This window comes from Ips typographus, linkage group LG6 (assembly GCF_016097725.1).
Source record: "Ips typographus isolate SLU linkage group LG6, UJ_Ityp_2.0, whole genome shotgun sequence".
NCBI lineage: Eukaryota > Metazoa > Arthropoda > Insecta > Coleoptera > Curculionidae > Ips > Ips typographus.
The window spans coordinates 529,143-551,274 of NC_138427.1; the positions used below are offsets into that span (position 1 = coordinate 529,143).

At 34.4% G+C, this 22,132-nt stretch overlaps 2 protein-coding genes across 3 annotated transcripts; one reads left to right on the forward strand and one right to left on the reverse strand.

Annotated features, from left to right (window-relative positions):
• Positions 1-1,155: 1,155 nt before the first annotated feature.
• Positions 1,156-11,195, reverse strand: LOC145731067 (tRNA-specific adenosine-34 deaminase regulatory subunit adat3). Its single transcript, XM_081982652.1, has 2 exons — positions 10,946-11,195; positions 1,156-2,173 (listed from the first exon to the last, which is right to left on the reverse strand). The coding sequence occupies exon 2, from the start codon at positions 2,154-2,156 to the stop codon at positions 1,191-1,193; it is 966 nt and encodes a 321-aa protein (XP_081838778.1). The 5' UTR covers positions 2,157-2,173; positions 10,946-11,195; the 3' UTR covers positions 1,156-1,190.
• A 3,282-nt stretch (positions 11,196-14,477) lies between these two features.
• LOC145730409 (ionotropic receptor 75a-like) lies at positions 14,478-21,586 on the forward strand. Of its 2 annotated transcripts, none has more exons than XR_014178614.1 (8): positions 14,478-14,772; positions 14,819-15,005; positions 15,062-15,180; positions 15,231-15,492; positions 20,574-20,835; positions 20,885-21,142; positions 21,198-21,331; positions 21,389-21,586. XR_014178614.1 is itself a non-coding variant. In XM_081981605.1 (8 exons), exons 1-8 carry the CDS (start codon positions 14,661-14,663, stop codon positions 21,475-21,477), a joined length of 1,428 nt encoding a protein of 475 aa, XP_081837731.1. In that variant the 5' UTR covers positions 14,489-14,660; the 3' UTR covers positions 21,478-21,586. The 2 variants fall into 2 exon arrangements, 1 of the variants encoding a protein (XP_081837731.1); XM_081981605.1 differs by having other exon boundaries at positions 14,489-14,772; positions 20,885-21,147.
• The last annotated feature ends 546 nt before the right edge of the window (positions 21,587-22,132 follow it).

Below are 22,132 nucleotides of genomic sequence, written 5' to 3' on the forward strand. Positions count from 1 at the left end.
AAAAAGTTTTCAAGACACCGTAAGGTGTCAAAATTTGCAAATGAACTGCCTAAATCAAATTTAGACAACCCAAACTACAATTGTAAAAATTATTGGGATAGTCATAGAAACCAAAAAAGGTCTTCTGGGCTATAAAATTTTAAATTTAACACTTATGTTAGCCAAATACCCATTAGAAGATCCTAAAGTAACAACTAAACTTAAGGCTTCCAAAACGACATCGAAACCCCAAAGTAAAAAATGTTACATTTGAACACACTAGCATGAGTTCAGAAGAACCTAAAGCGTCAAACTTAAAACGAACGCACCGTTCGTCTAAACCATTAATGTTTAAAACCTAATCGCTGATTAGCTCTATGACATCTACATGTCACTAACCAATTCCAAGTATTTAATCAACGTTTAGGCTAACGGTGCAATCGAGCATAAGTTGCTTAATTTAAGTAATAATACTCTTTTAAAATGACTTAAAAGACCCGAAATCCAGAATTGTAAAATTTAGAAATAAGCCATCTAAAAAGACTGACAAAAATGAGCTATCTACTAAAGTATTAAAGTTGGTAAACTAAAGTAATAAAAAGAATTAAACAGTTGATATCATACATCATCCCATGAATGGATGTGTGACATATCAACTGTTTAATTTCCTTACTGTTTACTGTTACCTCTTACCTCATATAGTTACGGAACTAAGAATCGGCCTTAAGTTTTTAGCTACTATTATAAGAATTTAGCTAATATTACTACTAACTATAAAAAAAGAAACTATCCATAATAACGAGAAATTCTATAATGGCAAATTGAAGACTTGACTTATCGAAAGCCACTTCAAAACGCTTTAAAAACTTTTAAGGTAAAATAACACTTAAACTTTCCGGAATACTTTTGAAAAACCGTTGGAAAAACCCCAAGTGGTCAAATTCAACACTTGATCTCTCCAAATTCACTTTCAAAGACCCTGAATTGTCAACTTTGATAATAATAATCATTTATAATATAATTGACCTTAACACTTGAGCTCTTAGAACGAGCGAAACCGACAGAAAACTCCTAATTGTCAAATTTATCACTTCGGCTGACCAACAAAAATTCAGAAGACTTTCAAATTTAACCGTGAGTAAACATGAGTCATGTTGCCACTTAAAAAACAACACATTTTTGTATTTCTGATTTATAATATTTAAAACTGATTACAAGTCAAGTAGTTTGCATTCTTCCTCACACAACCCAGAAAAAGCCTCATAATGGTGGTTCAAATCCTTCACTAAGTGGATTTTACATAACGTCCCCAAAGCCCCGTTGGCTGTGTTTACACCGTAAAACACTCGTTTAATCCGACTGTGCACTAAGGCCATGGCACACATTACGCACGGCTCATGGGTTGAATACGCGTAGTAACCTGTACACAAATAAGGACCTGAAGGGTCTTCCCTTTTAGGCGCCCCAAATTCGATATCTGGGAATTGCTCCTTCAAAACCAGAAGAAGTTTTGGTTGGCGGGCTGAAACAAATCTCTGCGTTTGGGCTACGTTATCAATGGCAACCATTACATGGTGTCTGCAGGGGTTTTTATGAGCTTCGGAGTATCCAAAGGCTACTACAGACCGAACTTTCGGATCTACAATTACAACCCCTTTTGAGGACATGGTCAGTTCAAGCTCTTTGGCCTTCTTAGCTACCCCAATAGCAAGTTTCATGTAAGTTTCATGTTCCTCCAGCTCATTACAGTTAAACAAAGTGTTGTTAACCAATTTTTCTACCTGTTGATCTGGGTGAAAATTGCAGGGCCAAAACTCTCGTACCTTAATATGCTGTTTCTTTGTTTTGGGTGGTATTCCTGCCACTTCAACAATTCTAACTTCATTGCACAGCAAGTCAGTGTCCACACCTTTAGCTTTCAGTAATTCATGCACCTCTTGACCAACTTCTTCAACTGGGAGCAAAAGCACTTCATTGCTTTTCACTCTTTTGAGATGGGCTAACTTTTCAATTGGTAAGCAAGAGTTTAGGCTTAGGATCAATTTTGATGTGGTTTTGGGGTCTTTAATTCTGTCCACGTAAACCTTAACTAATGGAACGTCGGCCCGTAAGTCGTCAGGGAGTATGGGGTGTAGTCGGAGAGGTTCGTCCAGCTTCGCCCGTTTGGATGGAATCATATTCGTCCGATGGTGACCTACCGGGATTAAGCACTGTTTTATTCACTGCACACATACCACTACCGTTGAAATAATAATGTAAAAAAAAAATATACGTAAAGTGAACAGCCGCGGAGAAAGAAATGCAAGAAAAAATGTGTGGAAAAAAAGAGAAAGAGCAAGAGTTTCTTAACTTTTTAAAATATCAGGATATCATCAACAATTGAGAAAAAAACAAGTAACATTTCTTTACAAAAATATATAAAATCGAAAAAATTAATTTCAAAATGTAGCAATATTTGTGGTCTGTTAATCTCTGCGAGCAACATACATACAGGGTGTCCGGATTTAGAGTGTTTTGACAGGAAAACCCCATTTCCCGGCTAGATAGAAAAAAACTAGTATGTAATGTCTAGAGGTCGATTTTTAAGAAAAAGTTAATAGCAAAAACCGTATTTCGATATTTTGTCAGTTCGCGGCCCTAGAGGGCTTTTTTCAAATTTCGCCTATTTTGAAAACTTCTCACAACTTTTTTGTTTATTAAAATATCGAAGTGAAACAAAAACGTTCTTAAGGCACTTTTTTTCTGTGATTCCAGTGGCGTGTGATTCCAAAGCTGCAGTTGTCCTTTCTCCAGCAAATAAAATAACGCTTCAGCAAATAAAACTTTCTATGCTTTTGGTGTTTTAAAACAGAATGTCAAATTTCTATTTAACAAACTAAAAAATATGGATTGATAGCTGCCAAACCGGAGGACAAACCACTTGTAGAAATTAATGGACACACTCCATTTGTGGCTTGTATCCAAATTTGTAGGAATAGATTTTATTGAAAATCAAAGTCACCTTTTTGTCATTTAAATAAATGAAATTTACGTTCCATCTTGAATCTCTTGAGATATTGTTACAATGTTAACAATATCTTTACTTGAGGGTTTAAAATGTGTAAACTCAAAATTACAACCAGAAAAAATTGTCGTTTGTGTTCATATTTCAGTTTTTATTTTTAAAAACTTAAAAATTACTTTCATACTGATATCGACTTTCTTGTCTGTTCTTTCTTGGGTGCTAAAGTTTTATAAATTTTGTTATGAATGACTTGAGGAGTCTATTTTCAGTTCATATTATCAGTATTAGAAATAAAATTGTAAGATCATTCTAAAAATACAGTGCATATTTAAAAAAAATTTGATTTTTTGTCCGTATCTCAAAACAGAGGTAGGCAATAAAAAAAAGTATTTGAACCGCTGGATTATACTCTCCTAAGAATTTAAGATCCTGTAGAAAAAAGTCACACATCTGAAAGATACAAGACAGTTTTGATAAAAAGTTCAAACTTAAAGAAACACGCTATTTCTGCCAACAAATATTCACCAAATGGCAGCAAATTAGGCATCAAGTAAGCATTAAAACAGTGTCGTGTTTTGTCGTGCTAATTTGGGTTGAATAACTTTGCTGCCAAAGTGCTGCTAACAAAAAAGATTACTAGCAAAAAACAATTTTGGCACAGCTGGAGTCAATGTGAAACAATTTGGCAGTTGGTAAGAAGAAATCAATCATGTTTGGAGATTGATCTTTGACACAATTCCTTTTTGTTTTCCATAATGGCAGAAAATATTTCCAAAGTCTCTGACAGTAAACATGCAGAAGGTATTTTTGGCTCTAGATTTTTTTTTTTAGAGATAGTGCCTATAAGAACTTATTCCCTCCATTAAAAAAGTGCTCTAATAATGTCTTATTTTAAAAATTGCGTTTGGATTGTTTAAGAAGCTATAATATAGATAATCTGATTGCTTATGGAATAAGTAATAGGAAGCTATACCATTGCATTTGATTTTTTCGAGATATCTAAGATAAAAGTGCAATTTTTGTAAAAACGCCCTCTATCGAAAAGACCGAAAACTAAATGGAACATTGTTTTGGGACACTCTACAGGACAGAAAATGCCGCAAAAACAAAGTTTCTACGATTAGCCGTTTTTGAGATATTTAATTTCTCTCAAAGTAAACTTCCCACTACTGGACTACTCCCACCACTTTATTTGAAGAGATAGAAAAAAAAGTTAAATAGAAAAATTCTTCCTTTGGATTTAAATTTTCAGAGTTTTTGGACATGTTTCACTTTAGTGGTATCAAAACGCCCCCTAGCGGTGGATTTAGAAAGCTGAAAATTACTTCCAGCATTTTTCCTTGGCCACATTTACTAATAAAACAATTTTTTCGTAGCCATACTATGTATAGTTTTCGAGAAACAGCCGCGTGCACGGCTTATTGGGACACCCTGTACAGGGTGGTCTAATTTGCTTGTTTTTATATGGAAACTGCCAGAACCGTGAAGAAATTTAAAAATCAAAAGGGCGTTGCCCTGGTATTTTTTCAAGGTGAGTTCGATGTCACAAACAGAATTTTGCCTTTTGTATTCTTGTAATTGTCAAATTTTGAATTTTCGACATTTTGGACAAGTCCCTGTAACTTCGGTCGCATTCGTTTTCACGCGAGCAGGGCTTTTTTGACGTCACAATGACGTAATTTGATACTTGCTAAAATTATGGTTTTGCTAAATTACGTCATCGTGATGTCAAAAACGCTCTGCTCGCTCCATGGAGCTTGAAAACGAATGAGGCATTCGTTATTATGAGAATTTGGTGAAAATAGATTGTAGGTACATTATCAAGACACTTTTTTGTGTAGATTACTATGTTAATATTTATAGGTACACAGGGTGTCCCACGACGAAAGACATCGATTGATATTGGAAAAAGTATAAATAGGAGAGTTTTGAAAATTTGGCAGGATACTGATGTGGGCATGCCCAATCTAACTAAAATATTTTCAAGATGGTTGCAAGTCGATCATAACTTTCTTATTTTAAATAGAACACCCTATATATTATTACATATTTGGATTCCTCACAAAATTCTGACCAACTTTTGTGTACAATGCCCTATGCCTATCTCTAGCCGTTTTCGAAATATTTGATGTTTTTCCAAAAAAGTGACAGTTGCAACGCTCAACATATTTTTATACTCTGTCAAAACCGTATTTCATTTTGCAATGAAACTTTGGGTTATTGTAAATAAAGGATCGTTTTGTTAAACTGATGGTGCGTAATGACCCATTTGTATACAGGGTCGTCAAAAAAAAATCATAAACTTGCCTCTAAAAAAAATGAAAAATTTCAAGTTTCTTAAATAGAAACCCACATTTTTTACGACGGAATCATTTTGAGCATTAAAAATTACTATACGTTTCAATTTACTTGCCTATACCTAAATCCAACCCATTTCGTTTTATTTGAGAATAAACATTTTTTATTATATAAACTCCAGATTTCTTGAAAATTTCTCTCTCTAATTACGTGTGGATTTATGTCACACCAGTAGTGTGAATTATGTCTATTGAGAACATTCCATTTTTAGTGAATTTGGCCTCGTCGCTCTAAATAATATTATTCAAAAACAATTCTTCTCCATAGTGACTAGTCAGCAAAAACTCACTAAAAACCACTGTCTTCGGAAAGTTAACCTCTTTTAAGTGTTGCACTAATTTAAATAAAAAAGGGTGAAATTTATGTTTCTTCAGGATCCTTTGAATTGAGCTTTTGGATATGCCTGATTCTACAGAAACTTATCTTATTGACGAAGTTGGATTTGCAACAAAAAAGCCCAAAATTGCAATTTCTACATTTGTATTATTAAGGATTGGTTTTGTTTTAATCGCTTTTCTCTTCACAGATCCCGTATTCTTAAATTTTTCAATTAAATCAAATCAATAAAACGAAATGGGTTGGATTTAGGTATAGGCAAGTAAATTGAAACGTATAGTAATTTTTAATGCTCAAAATAATTCCGTCATAAAAAATGTGGATTTCTATTTAAAAAACTTGAAATTTTTCATTTTTTTTAGTGGCAAGTTTATGATTTTTTTTTGACGACCCTGTATACAAATGACTCATTACGCACCCTCAGTTTAATAAAACGATCCTTTATTTACAATAACCCAAAGTTTCATTGCAAAATGAAATACGGTTTTGACAGAGTACAAAAATATGTTGAGCGTTGCAACTGACACTTTTTTGGAAAAACATCAAATATTTCGAAAACGGCTAGAGATAGGCATAGGGCATTGTACAGGGTGCTGCATTTTCGATGGTTTTACGGGGTACAGAGAAAACGGTAATAGATAGAAAAAAAGTAGCATACGTGTTCTGATCTCTTTTTCTGAGCTGAGATGACTGGCGAAAAGTGGGCGGCGCAAACTTCTTTTGTTTCAAAGATACGGGGGGTTTTCGAAAATTGGTAATTTTTGAACCTCTTCAGTATTTCAGTTGCTCTTAAAATTATCAAAAAAGGAAGAACGGTTCCCGGTAGTAATTTTCATGTAGAATCCAATGGCGTAGTCAGTTTTTTTCTATTTTGTTTAGTTTCTGACATATGACAGTAAGTTACATTTTTTTTAAATGAAACATCCTATATATTTTTACGTCATTTAATTGTTGATTTTTACCTTTTCAACGGTGTATTACAACATATAAGTTTGTAGAGGTTAATCCTGTTATTTTAAAAAAAGACCTTGCTAAGCTAAAAAAAGGCCAATATCTAAAATACCAAACAAAATCGGAAATTAAATAAACTAACACATCAGAAAATTAAATATTTTTAATAAATCTACAAGTTACAAACAGTTCTACCGTCACTTTAATAAGAAAAGTGGCCATTTCAATTTCCTACTATTTTTAAGGTAAAAGTTGAAAAAACTGTTTATAAACGACATGTAACATGTTAATATCAACATAGCCAAATTTTGTTTCGACTGTGGGTATTTTTATACATATTAGTTAGCACTTTTTTGTTAAGGAAACGCTTTTTTTCTAATTACCAAGATTATCGTTTACAAACTTATATGTTTTAATACAACGTTGAAAAAGGAAAAATCAACAGAATTAAATGAACTAAAAATATATAGGGTGTTCCATTTAAAAAAATATAACTTACTGTCATATGTTAGAAACTCAACGTAATAGAAAAAAACTGACTACGCCATTGGATTCTACGTCAAAACTTCTACCGGAAACCGTTTTTTCTTTTTTGATAACTTTAATACCAAATGAAATACAGAGGAGGTTTCAAAATGACCAATTTTCAAAAGCCCCCCGTATCTTTGAAACAAAAGAAGTTAGCGCAGCCCACTCTTCGCCAGTCATCTCAGATCGGAAAAAGAGATCGGAACTCGTATGCTACTTTTTTTCTATCTATTACCGTTTTCTCTGTACCCCGTAAAACCATCGAAAATGCTGCACCCTGTACACAAAAGTTGGTCAGAATTTTGTGAGGAATCCAAATATGTAATAATATATAGGGTGTTCTATTTAAAATAAGAAAGTTGTGATCGACTTCTGGTATAAACGGAAGTGCAACCATCTTGAAAATATTTTAGTTAGATTGGGTATGCCGACATCAGTATCCTGCCAAATTTTCAAAACTCTCCTATTTATACTTTTTCCAATATCAATCGATGTCTTTCGTCGTGGGACACCCTGTATATTATGTTTAATAATATATAATAGATTATTATGTTAATATTACTTTTATAGATTCACTATTTCTTGAGTTATGAACTAAACTTCTACTTTTTTAAATACCAGTCATATTTTATTTTTATCCCTTCAGAAATATTTTTTTTGTCTTTTAAAATGACCTATAACATGTATGGTTTCAGATTTGTGTTGCTTAAATTCAATTTCAAATATTTTTTTAAATTGTTTTTTATTTCTGAAAATACATTTCTACAGCAACTTTTTGCCTAGAATCTAGTAGTGTAAATAGTTTTTTTCTAATTTTGGCATATAAAGTGACACTTTTCAAAACTGATTAGAGTGACAAAAGGTTTTACTTTATGTAACTAGTTACATAAAGTATCACTTTATGTAACTAGTTATGAAAAGTTCATTTCATCACTCTCTGTTTTTATGCATTTCCGTAGAAACATATGGGCGACATCCATCATAACATGTCGTTGTCACTGTATGTACAAGGTGCTATGAAAGTGAATATTTGTGTTAAATCACTTTAAAAAACATTTGAAACAATCCCGCATACATGGCCCAGTCACAATACACGACATGATCATTGAAAATTATATGTCTGAAGTAAATAACCCAAATAACAAAGATCGTCAAGACCTAATCGTCAAACTAAAAAACAAATTTATTGAAATGTACCAGATAGATACACACGCCGTTTTCTCTGGGAATAAAATGTATATTCTAATGTTTGACACTCTACAAGAAAATGCGGCTACACCAACGGAATCGAAAGAAGGACAACAAACCCAAGTAGAAAACAGCAATGGCTACTAAATTTGTGTATTGCAACATCAATAGTTATACATCCAAAAAACCACTAGTGAACTATTATTTACAAAAGAGTGACATTAAATGTGCTTTATTTGTAGAAACAAAAACTAAGCCGGACAGTAGTGTAAGCTATCAAAACTGGGACATATTGCACAAGGTAGGAAATACTTCAAACACAAATACTAGGGGAGGTAGTCTCATACAAGCACACAGATCATTAGAAATGGGAAAAGCAAATCCGGCACAACTTAACAATCCTTTAAATGAGATGATGCACTGCACGGTAAATTTTCTACGTAAGAAACTCCACATATTTTTGGTATACAGTCATCCAGGGGCGTATAAACTTGAGGACAATATACTCACCAAAGCAGCACAATATGAAAACGCGATTATAATAGGAGACTTCAATCCCAATAAAGCAAAACTGAAACAAATACAAAACTTTTTATGCAATTCAGACTTCACCCAAATCAACACACCACCAACGTTTATTATGAACAATAACCCAAATTCAACGCCGGATCTTTTTTTCTGTACAAAAAACATCAGAAGCAATATTTCAGACTACATAAATAGCTATTATGTAACCAGTTATGAAAAGATCAATTTTGTGTAACAAATGAATGTTTGTAGGGCGAGCGCAGCGAGGTCCTACAATTTGAATGAGTTACACAATAAGACATTTTCGAAACGTGTTGCATACATAATTTTTTCTAATTTTGACCAAAAAGCGGTAAAAACCATCTTTTAAAGTGATTTAACACAAATATTCACTTTCATAGCACCTTGTATAAACTGTGACAACGACATGTTATGATGGATGTCGCCCATATGTTTCTACGGAAATGCATAAAAACAGGGAGTGATGAAATGAACTTTATCTACTCCTAGCATGGTAATCATTCATTACATAGCTCATTTTGAGTTACGTAATGAGCGATTTTACCGCACTAGTGCGATAATAATCGATTTTATCGCACTAGTGCGATAAAACAACTTTAAATGAAAATTTCTGCTGTAATTGTTTATTGAATTTAAACATAACTTTGATAAAACCATGAACAGACCTATCTTAAATAATAACTATATTTTACTTTTTATAAATATTAAAAGTGAAATGAATTCCTGAATTAGAAAGTTCTTGGATCGAATTTACACAAAAAAAAAAAAAGGCTGGATGAACTATAGGTTGCTGCCAAGGTTTCAAAGTACACGAGTAACACTTTTTCTTGAAAGGGACTCTTTATGTTCTTGGTCTCGCACCAGGTGACAAAACGTTGATACATTTTTTCATATTTCTCCTTTGACTTGGCAGGCAACAAGCCAGATACCACGTTTGCGGCAGCTTCTTCAATATCTGACGGAAGTTCTTCAGACATGTTCATAACGAAATGCACTTTTAAAAATTTGTGACTGACACTGTTAAATTGTCGCTTAAGTGATATGTGGAAACAAATGGCCACCATAGCAACAACACCAAAACAGTACAGCGTAGATGACAAGATTTAAGGGTAACAAATAACTACCCGTAGCAAGCATATACGAGACGTTCCTAAATAGTTCACATTGCACAAAATATGAATTTTTTTCTTACTTTACGCTGCTTCTGATGGTCGTAGATAAAATGTTGTACATCACCCGTGGGGTATGGCAAATTAACGTACTCGTGTGATCACCACAACTCGGTCTACAACCTCGTCGTGGCAACACTCCCACTCGTGACTATAAAAATGCTCATACCCCACTAGTAATGTAAATAACTATTTTATAACTAGTTACATAAAGTGATACTTTATGTAACTAGTTACATAAAGTAAAACGTTTTGTCACTCTAATCAGTTTTGAAAAGTGTCACTTTATATGCCAAAATTAGAAAAATAGCTATTTTCTATTGGACACAGTTTTTGAGATACAAGATACAAGATACCTTTTGGTCTTTTGGTAGTGTCATCAATAAAATAAACATACCTACCTAATCCCTGATATTTAAAATTCAAGGAGAAGACAACCAGTCTATGGGTACGAATGGTGAATACCTTCTATCTCTATGCAAAGCAACACAGGAATAAAAAAAAGTGGCACAACTTCCACTACAGTGCATATTGGACACATTATGTGTGTTTTAACCAGAAGAAACAAAAACTTTGACTTTTTTAAAACTGTGGAGCCAGGAAGTATTATACTGACACTATCAATATTCTCCTTGAACTACACTTTAAACTAATATATTTTTACTTCATATCTAAGAATAACGTTAACTTCCACCACAAATGCCTTATTATACATCTTTTTTGATAGTATTTATAGAATTTTATAGATCAAAACTGATAAATACTGTTTGAGGTTATGTTACACTAATTTACTGCCAGCACAGAGCAAAGTGGCCCCACTGGCTTAAATTGGTGTGCCAGCAAATTTACGACCTGAAAATACTGGTTTAAATAGGATTCTTACCTTAATTATAACATCCGCAATCAGGAAAAACAAGGATTTATGTCGTTTAGCTGCATCTCAAAGATCTTCAATATTCCAGACCAGAATTTAACCTAGGAAAGATTGCACAATACGTTCGAATCACCCGTATAATTTGTAGAATGAATTGACAAATAACATTTAACGTAATAAATAATAATAAACAATAAAATTAATAATAATTAATGTATAAAGTCAATAATAAGAATGAATGAAGCCTTGGACAGCTGGTTCGAATGAATGACAAGTGACAAGTATCAACAAAGTCGGGTCAACTGTCAACTGTCGAAAAGTTAAAGGTTGTTCCGAAATTGCACAATTTGTAAATACAATAGTTTTGATTTTGAAACATTTTCACATAAATGGAACCCAGAAAACCCAGCCCATTTCCGTATACTGTGATGATGTACAGGGTTATTCATTGAATTTTTAAGCTAACCTATTAAAAGCTTGATTGACCTCATTATATGATAGCTCGTCCAAAAATATGAAGAAAGTTTCTATTGGGATTAACCCTCTAAAATAGTGCATTTTAGAAATACAGTATGACATTGTCATGATTAGAGTCCGGATTAAAAAGCACTAAAAACTTTAAAAAAGCACAAAACTCTTTCAGAGATTTACTTACTTTTTTTGAGTTCTAGAAATTTTTTAAAGCTTTTAAACTGCTTTAGAAGCATACGAAAGATCTTAGACATAGAGACATTTGGAAGTTTTTTGGACAGTTTAAATAGCATATTAAAGGTTCTGGAATGCTTTAGAGGCATTTGGAAATTCTTAGACCGTTCTAGAATTTTTTTGAAATTTTTAGACTGTTTTGATATCTTTTGGGAGCATCTGGACTAATTTAAGAGCATTTGGAATCTTTTAGACTGTTGTAAAACTTTTGGAAGCTTCTAGATTGTTTTGAAAGGCTTCCGACTGTTTTAGAAGCATTTTGGTGTTTCTGCAGTGTTTTGAAATCTTTTAAGACTACTTTAAGAACATTGAAGGTTCTGGAATGTTTTTAAGGCATTTGAAACCTTGTAGACGGTTTAGCTTTTAGACTGCCTTAAATTTTTTTAAAAGATTCTAGACTAGTTGAAGATTTTTAGAAACTTCTATACTGTTTTGGAACACTTTCGACTGCTTGAGAAGCATTTTGGAGTTTCTGTAGTGTTTTTTTTTTGTAATTCTAACCGTTCTCGAGATATTTTCCAAAAACTACTTTGATGCACTTTTTACCGAAAATTAGTTCAATACTCTAACACCCTGTAGCTTGGTTATTTTTGGGAGTTCAGGGTGGTTCAACCACTCAAACAAATCGTCTTGAATTGCTGTTTTTAGTGATGTAGAGCAAAAAATTGTATTTGAAATAAAAAAAAATGTGTACAGGGTGAGCAAAAATAGTGATCTACTAATAACTTTGTGCACACCCTGTATACAGGTAACTGTATTGAAGTTCAAACGTTACGTAGTTTGGTTTAGTGGTCCATTAGGAACAATTTTGCATTCTTGTAGTTTTCATATAAATCTAACCGTTTTCGAAATATTTACTAAAAACCAGGCGGCGTTTTTAGTAAATCAGTATAGTAGGCCAGGAAAAACCTTCATTTTGACAAAATTTTGGTGCAAAATTTTAAATTTTAAATTTTAAAAATTGTCTTTAACTGCCTTAGTTAGTTTAGGTCAATGGTAGAAATGTGACGTAAAGTGTAGTTGGTCAAAATATATTTTTTAAGGATGCCATGTCTTGAAAACTGTTAAAAATTCTCTAATTTCAAAGTCAGTGACTAAATGGCGGCAGTTACAGCAAAACGGGCACCAGATTCGTGTTCTACATGCCATAATTAGTTAAAATTCCCTTTTTGGACTACTTTAGGATCATTTCGAAACTGTTTACAGTTTAAAGAGTGTAAGTGTAAGATAAGGATAATGACTTTTTTGTTTTCACTAAAAGGAGTACGGTTTATTTTTCTTCAAATTAAGTCTCTTATGCCTTAAATTATTTTATTAGATTTGTAAGTATCAATTATAAGGGACAAGTCCTGTGAATCCCTGAGAAACAATTTCAACCTTTTGTATTTTTCTTCCCCTTGACAGAATTCAGCAAAAGTCTAAAGGAAAAAAATTGTAACTAGTTTAATTCTCTAGTAGAACCTCAGAAAGACATTTTGTCTTTAAGGGCCTCAGAAAGCAGTTGTTTAGAAGTATTTAACATGGGCAAAGTATCGGAATGTCTTTTACTTAAGATACGGAAATTCAATCCTTCGAAACTCGACTACATGGCAAAATTCGGGGAATTGTTAAGGAAAAAAAATTGTATAGAATTTAATTTTATACAAAAACTTAAAAGGGACTATAAGCCTCTCCATCGAGAACGCCTCAACCGTGAAATTGTCGATCAGATCTTGAAGTTCATGACCTTTGTATAAACTTGAGTTGGTGCTCTTCATTGAGCGGGTAACGGTAACGGTTTTAGGAAATAGAGACTTAAAAAATATAACACCATCTCTTTAATCTCCCCTTCTTTTTTGAAATAGAAAAATCAATAATTATCCAATTGTTTATTTAATTTTTAAATAATAATCTTTATTTTTTATTTAATTTTAACTTAGTTCAACATCTTTACTTTTTAAAATGTTTAACTCCTGTGTGGCGCCAATGGTGAATGTGTGGTATATCTGGAAACTTGGCAAGGGTTTTCCTCTCTTCGAGTCCTGTTTGTGAGTTCACTGAGTGATGATCTTCTATGAGGCGGCTAAATCTGACGAGTAAGTGACTATTTAATAAAAAACCTTATCAACATCAACTCCTCCGATCTGATGATGACTATTGCTCATCAGATTTGGGCACTGAGGATGGCCTGTTAGACCGAAACCGGTTTATCACAAAGAATAAATAGGTACATATTTGCACGCAGTATACAAATTTGTTTCTGTTAAATGTTTATATCTACTCAAATTGTGTTGTGTGTTATTGATTATTAATGTTGCGATAAATTAAAACGGATTCAATTTCTTTTGGCGTTCTTTCCTCTGAGCTAGCCCATAACGTGACAATATGTGATTATTACTTACATGTGCGTAAAAAAAACTGCAAAAACTGCCAAGGAATGATAAATTTAGTGTTTTTGGAGTCCACTGATTGAGAGGAAGATAAATTGAAGCAGTAACTGGTTAGTTCCTACTTGTAAACAATTTATCAATTATTGATTCAAGGGAGATAGGCACAGCTGTCCTTCGAAGGACCTCTCAAAGATTTTTGCCCTATAAATTTGACGGTAACACCAGCCAAGAAGCAGTGTAAGGTAATTTTAATAGCTTGGGTTTCCCACAACCGTCATTTTAATCTGTTTAATTTGATATTAAATTTAATCTGATGTATGTTTACTTGATTATAGTCGGTATCTGCTAATAGTTTCCTGGTGCTAAGAACCTTATTAAAATGTCACGTCATCCAATTCGTCAATGATTTTCTCTCCATAAAAAATGTATATTTGATTCTAATCCACGGTAGAAAAACACGATCACAAACTAAAACATAACGGACATTTTTAATTACATAGCAGTTACACTTGTATTCCAACTTGTAATCAAAAACTGAGAAATTGATTACTGTTCTTAGTAAATTACACAGTGTTAAAAAGACTATTGATTTCACAATGGACCTGACATGAAACGTACAATTTCATAACTCAATATCAGTAGAATATAACATGTTATGTTTAAAGCAGCTATCCCTTATTCTTTTCTTCGTGTGTTATTCGTTTAGTTTCTCTATAAAAAATCCGTTCGGATTAATTAAGTTAAGGAAATGCTGCAACGAAGGTAGGTCATAAAATCGTTGTTTTCAATATTGCATTTGTTTTGTTAGGTATTCAAAATCTGAATAAGATAGTCGGTAAAACAGTAAATAGTAGATCTCTTGCAAGCAATTATTTTCAACACCAGAGGAACAAAAACTATGCTAGCAAAGCTAGCGTTGATGCTAAAAAACTGCATTTTACTAAAATATTTTATTACACAAACTCATCATCCCCTTCAGCTACTAGCATAACAGCGTAAGTTTCCTTTAAAATGAATGTAAACAGTTATTCCTAACGTTTCTGTGTTGTAGATTCACCCCAACTGAAGACAAAATCACCCATTTGAACTTTCTCTTGTTGGTCGAGATTATGAAAATGACTAATTCGGTACTTTTTCCCGTAACTAACAACAGCAACTTTGATATTCTTGGTACTGCAATAACCAGACAAATAGTAACATTTTCAACTTTAATTTTTTAGGGATACCAGTGGTTTTAACCACATCAACCTTTTCGACTTATAATGTTTTTGGAAAAATTGCAACCGTAGAAAGGAAATTCATCTTCAAGGCTGTTCCGCCATCTTATATTAGCAACGTTTTCATTCTACCTTTCGATACCCACGTTTGGCATTGTTGTTTTGGACTTACCGTAGTCATCTTTATTGTTGTTTACGTCATCACGTTTTGGGAATCCAAGGATCACGTGTTCAACAAGAATTTCGAGTCTAGTAAAAGTTTAAGGTATAGGTGAAATCAAATTCATTTAGGATGACGTCATAGAATACACTTATTAATTGCGTTCTTGCTATAGTACAGCAAAGACTAACTTTTAAAAATGAAACTCGCTAGCGCTATATAATTTGCAAATAGCACCTTTAAGGTGTGTCCCAAAATTGTATTGTCATTAATTTTCCATACCCACGGGTAATGTACAATAGCTTTTATCTACGAGACACAAAAATTAATCGTTTTGTAACTCTAACTTTGCGTTACATAATGAGCGCACTGATTACTAGTGCTGTAATAATTCTGGTAACAGTTCTCTTGAGGTGTTTTTCCTCACTAGTTAGGCATTAGTGCGGTAAAATCGCTTAACTCAAAGTGAGCTATGTAATGAATCATTATCATGCTAATCGCAAATAAAAATAATTGCCGCAGGCACATCTTGAAATGACATTAAGATGGAAATATGTATTGTAATGAATTTGTTTCTTTCAAGGAAGGTGAAAAATCTAATACGGAAGTTAACGTTTGCAGGTAATTTGTTGGTTTTAACGCCATTGCCAAGTTCATTTTATCCATGAATGAATAGGCCTAAATGATCCAAATAAATTTATTTCTGTGATATACTAACTTTAACTTAGCAGTCGAGGTTTTTTTACGGTCACAAAAGGATTCCCAACGACTTAATGAAAAACTTGGGCACCATTTTTAATAACCTCCGGAATTTTGCCGAATACATTGCAAATATTAAGATACCAAAAGGCATTTTAGAAGCAGCAAGCACGACTACGCAATATCTCATCCCACAAAAATCCATGAGAAGATACTTCAAAAATTTTGATGTGTTTATAAAACGGCGTTTTGAAAACAGAACAAAATGCTTTAAAGAAAAGCATTAACCATATTTCTAAAGATACGAGAAGGCGGAGATATAAGGTACATATTATCACCTGTTTTTAGTATGTAAATATTCCTGACATACGCCTTTCGCCCCCGTGTGGGGTTGCTAGTCCCCCATCGGGCGCCTCCCCAGGTGGCGGATAGGGGAACGCCTCCCAGATATGGGTGGTACCGAGGAAATCAAATACTCGGGGCGGACCAAAACTGGCATTGTAGCGTCTGACTCAAATTGAGCGGCTACAAACAGCGTCGGACCCAGAGTGGGCGGCTGAACTACACTCGCCAACACGCTCGGCAAGCGAGGCGTTTTAATGCCAAAAACCTTTCACATGTCCCATGCTGAAATGTCGAATTTAAACAAGTTACCCCAGGTGAGTAGTGTCAAACACGCAAAATCTCACACTGATGTCAGATCAGTCTGCCTCACGTTGGATTCTGGGGGAGCCTAAAATTCGATAAATCGGAACGAACAACACAAAATAAACGCCACAAAGATTTATATAGCTACATATAATATCGGAACAATGAGCAATCCAGAACACCTTGTCAAACTAGAAAAAGAACTTGAACACATAAAATGGGACGTCCTCGGTCTTTGCGAAACACGGCTGCCAGGATAAAAAACCACTATTCTGAAATCGGGCCACATACTACACCAAAACAATTCCGTCGAACGCACAGGCCAAGGCGGAGTGGCATTTCTTATTAACAAGAAACTAAAACATTTGATAACTGAAGTAAACTCGATCTCTGACAGGGTTATTTACATGATACTTAAACTAAACAAAAGATACAGTATCCAATTCATTCACGGATACGCACCGACAAGCCAGGCAGATGACGAACGGAAACATTTCTCGAAGATATATCCAAAGCCATGGACTCACACAATACTCACTATAAAATAATAAGTGGTGATCTCAATGCTAAAATCGGCCAGAAGAGCGCAACCGACTCAAACAACATCGGAAATTTTGGTCTGGGTGTAAGAAACCAAAGAGGAGATATGCTCATAAACTACTTAAGTAAGGAAAACTTATACTGTCTGAACACCTTCTTCAAGAAACCTCAACAGAGGAAGTGGACGTGGAAAAGCCCTGATGGCAAAATCAGAAATGAAATTGACTTTATACTCTCGAACAACAGGAAAATATGCACATACGTCTCAGTACTAAACCGGTTTGACACGAACAACGATCATAGGCTGGTAAGAGCATCTCTTAGCTTCAATCTCAAAATCGAAAGAAACAAACTCATTCGAGCAGAAAGGTTTCCTACCGTTGAAGAACTTAAACAAAGAACGACAGAATATCAGGAAGAATTGGGAAAGAAACTAGAACCAACCGAAACTTTGGATAAAATGGACATGAATGAACTTAATCGTAGAATCACTACTGACATCTGCATTGCGACGAAAAAGATTTGCGCAAAGTCAAAAACCGAAAAGAACTCTAAAATACAACCAGACACCTTGCAACTTATGGAACAAAGAAAAAGAACTCCCAGAGACACACCAGATTATCAGGAACTAAATAAAAGAATCCATAAAGAAATAAGAATAGACATTCGAAAGTATAACACCAGGATGATCGAAAACGCGATAGAGGACAATGCAAATATGAGGGTATTAAGGTCAAAACTTTCCTCAGGCAAACACAAGATTACCAAAATGAAAAATCCCCAGGGTAACATGGTTTCGGACAACAGAAGTATCGCGGAACACATTAAAGAGTTTTACAGCTGTCTCTATACGTCTATTAGACCAGACCCAAGAGCTACGAACACAATTATATGCAACGTAGGATCGGAGGACGTTCCAGAAATATCAAGACAAGAAATACAGGTTGCCCTTACGCAAATGAAAAATAGAAAAAGCCCAGGAGAAGACAAAATCAGATGTGAAATGTTAAAAATGGGGGAGCCGTCGTCGAGAAGTCTTTACAAATTCTTTTAAATAAATGTCTGCAAGATGGCAATATTCCGGACGCCTGGCAAAACGCAGAAGTAATTCTGCTATTTAAAAAAGGAGATAATACTAATATAGAAAATTATCGACCAATTAGTCTTCTCTCTCATCTGTATAAACTCCTCACCAAGATTATCACCAACAGGCTAACCAATAAATTGGACGCATATCAGCCAGTGGAGCAAGCGGGGTTTCGCAAGGGGTTCAGCACCATAGACCACCTACAATCTATTAGAACACTCATAGAAAAAACAACCGAATACAACGTACCCCTTCACTTGGCATTTATAGATTTTCACAAAGCGTTCGATTCTATTGAAACGTGGGCCTTTATACAAGCAATGGACGACGCTAGAATAGATTCCAGATATACAAATTTATTGAAAAATATATACGAAAATGCCACTTTTCATGTCAAAATAAATGAAGATTTAAAAACAGATAAAGTCAAAGTGAATAGGGGAGTACGTCAGGGTGACACCATATCTCCGAAATTATTTACCCTGGCGCTAGAGAACATCTTCAAATCATTACAGTGGGAAACAAAAGGCATTAACATCGACGGGTCCTACCTAAATCATCTCTGATTTGCCGACGACATCGTCCTGATAAGTAATAACATACATGAATTGAGTGACATGGTAAAACAACTGAATGATGCTTCAAAAAAGGTTGGCTTAAAAATGAACATCTCAAAAACCAAAATAATAAGTAACAACGAAGAACACATACTTATAGATGGGATAGAATTGGAAAACGTGGAAGAGTATGTATATTTGGGACACACAATAAAAATAGGCAAAGAAAACCAGTCGGCGGAGATAAGACGAAGAATAAGACTAACTTGGGCAGCGTTCGGAAAAATGTAGCATATACTTAGAAATAGTACCATCCCTATTAACCTTAAAAGAAAAGTTTTCGACACCTGTATAATGCCGGTGGCGACCTATGGCCTTGAGACAATGGCAATGACCAAAAAAACCGCAAATCGACTCAGAATAATGCAAAGAGCGATGGAGCGGGCGATGCTGGGTATTAGTCTCAGGGACAGAAGGAGAAACGAAGAAATCCGAGAAAGAACTAAGGTCGTAATTATAATGGAACGTGTTGCAGAACTGAAATGGCAATGGGTAGGACATGTGGCCCGACAAGACCAAATTAAATGGTCAAATAGATTAACACACTGGCGACCAAGGGAAACAAAGCGCAGCACGGGAAGACCACAGACAAGATGGCTTGATGACATCAAAAAGCAAGCGGGAAATAGGTGGTTCCAGATGGCACAGGACAGGACGGCATGGAAAAACATGAAAGAGGCCTACGTCCAGGAGTGGACAGGAAGTGGCTGAAGAAGAAGAAGAAGAAGACGCCTTTCGCCACTTGCGAAAAGAGTGTTTTTCCCACTTCGTATAATATAAACAAATTTTGAGAACCTCTGAAAACGGTCGCCTCAAAAATTCACTCAGCGGTTCTTCAAATGTGCAAACCAAATGTTAAACAGTTTTAATAGTGTCTCTCATAAAACTGTTTGGTACAATGCAGTGCATAATTTGAATGCATACGACACACATGTTTCCACATAATTTATTTTTGCCTCAAAAAACCTTTTTTTTTACCAAAAGGGATTAATTGGCGGTCGATAAAACTGAATCTTGTTTTGTAAGTGGATGATCTATAGCAAAAGAGCGTGATCGACATTCTTTGACGTAAATTCCAATTTCCACACATCAATCTTTTTGGAGTCTTTGAGGCATATTCAGCGAGGCCGGATTAATTTGCATATGACACTGTCAATCTTTTCATAGCAGGGGTTGTCCGAAGCATATTTATTATACCCTTAAGCGAAAGATTTCCTTGGGTTTTACCTTTAATCGCTCGCTATTCTTGAAACTAAGGAAGGGAATTATCAAGAGAAAGACCTGTAGAATGTTACAGAAACCCGCCATTGTCAGCTTCTTCTGTCACATTCTATCAACACTCCTCTTGAGAATTCTGTTCCCTGCTTTTTTTTTTTTTTCTAAGTTAATTATCAGTCAGTATTTACGTGACGGCTAGTTGAAAAAAAAATAGAGAAAACAATAATTGTGATAGCTTTTTATGCCAAAAAAGTCAAATTAATAGAGTACTACTACTACTACTAACTTGTAGTTTAATTATCCGTATATGTAAAAAAAATACACAGATTTCTCATATATTGTAAAATTAACGCACAACAAACTAAACATTGTTTTAGAGCACATCCTGTAGATATTGTTCTAATGGAGGTGAGCTGTACGGCCCAACAAGGTTTTGAAGCAGAACCGAGAAGCAATTCGGGACGAATCGCCTTCATTTGGACTTTAATTGCGTTAATGTTTTTATGCCACTCATTTGCAGCCAATATTGTTGCAATTCTACAATCTACGTCAGAAAGCTTAAATACTTTTGAGTCATTAGTTCAGTCTAGAATATCGGTTGGCTTTGAAAAGGACATCCCAATGCACTATTTTTACCAGGTAGTGAAAACATTTAAAACTAAAATGGTATTACATTAAATTTGTCAAGTTAACAAATTGCACTCCTAATGAAGAACATTTGGATAAACTGAGAAACCCTTGGTTTGTTACGTTGGAACAAGGCGTCAATACTTTGCAGCAAGAATTTTTCGCTTTTTATGCCAACAGCTTGGACGTGTACGAGTATATAAATTTATTATTTTCTGAAGATGAAAAATGTACGTTAAGAGAAATTGTATTGAGACCAACTAAGGCCGAATACTGGTCTTTGGTTAAGAAAGATTTTACGTACAACGAAATGTTGAAAGTGAGGTAGGAATTGAATGCACTGCTTACAACTTAATTTGAAAGATAATTTTCAGCATGATAAGGCTTAGTGAGCGTGGAATTTTGAGCAGGGAATCTAGAAAGTTATTTTCTACAAAACCTTATTGCGAAGGAGGGATGGGAGCGTTTGCTAGTGTTGGTTTTATGGAGAGTTATGGAGCTTTTTTAAGTGAGTGCTTTGAAAGTTTTAAAACTTGGAATTACAACAAAAAATATTGTTTTGCAGTTATGTTATCCGGCCTGCTTTTGAGTTGCATTTTGTTCTTTTTAGAACGCTTAGTAATCTATGTTAGAAAGCCATATAAATTATGTTAACACTTTTTGTTGTAGTTGCGATTATTTTTCAGTCCAATCAATTTAAAGATTTGTTGTTGATAATTGCTGGTTTGTTGATAACTCTGAACAAAAAAATAAAGAAATACCCGTATTTATAGTTCTTCCTCGAGGCTCTCTCGATCCTCAAGGCACCCTTAACATACCGAATTTGTTTCATAGACGCTCCTCAGCTCTTAAGGATTTCTTGACCGAGAAGAATTTTTGGGGGAGGGTGGAAGGTACCTTGAGGGGACCTCTGAGGCCATTAAATTATAGATTTAGATAGCTTTCTTAGTTTTGTGAACGGAGCAGTAAAACAACCGAATTTTTATTTACGCTTACCGCGAAGTATATGTAGAAAATCTTTTGAAATTTTATGGAAGATGAATGAAGATACAGGTACAAAACAGATACAAAATTCCTGTATTGTCCATTAGACATTAGAATTCTATTCTTGTGATTATTTCCTTCCTATCAATTTTGACCAATCGCTATCAAGAATTAGTATAACAAATGTAAATTTTAAGTGGAAAAATCACTTAACAACTGTCAACTTAGCTGTCAGCAGTTTTCCCGGAAAAAAATTCGAAAAAATTTCACACTCCTCACAGCAACATAAAGAATAGTGTTACCCTTTCTAGCTTGAAAGTTATTG

Excerpts from the sequence above, each read along its gene's own strand:
- LOC145730409 (XM_081981605.1), top strand. The coding sequence starts at position 14,661 with ATGTTATGTTTAAAGCAGCTATCCCTTATTCTTTTCTTCGTGTGTTAT. Across the intron at positions 15,181-15,230 it reads CAGCAACTTTGATATTCTTG|GGATACCAGTGGTTTTAACC; the intron begins GTACTGCAATAA and ends TTAATTTTTTAG. Across the intron at positions 15,493-20,573 it reads GAGTCTAGTAAAAGTTTAAG|AGCACATCCTGTAGATATTG; the intron begins GTATAGGTGAAA and ends ACATTGTTTTAG.
- LOC145731067 (XM_081982652.1), bottom strand. The coding sequence starts at position 2,156 with ATGATTCCATCCAAACGGGCGAAGCTGGACGAACCTCTCCGACTACAC.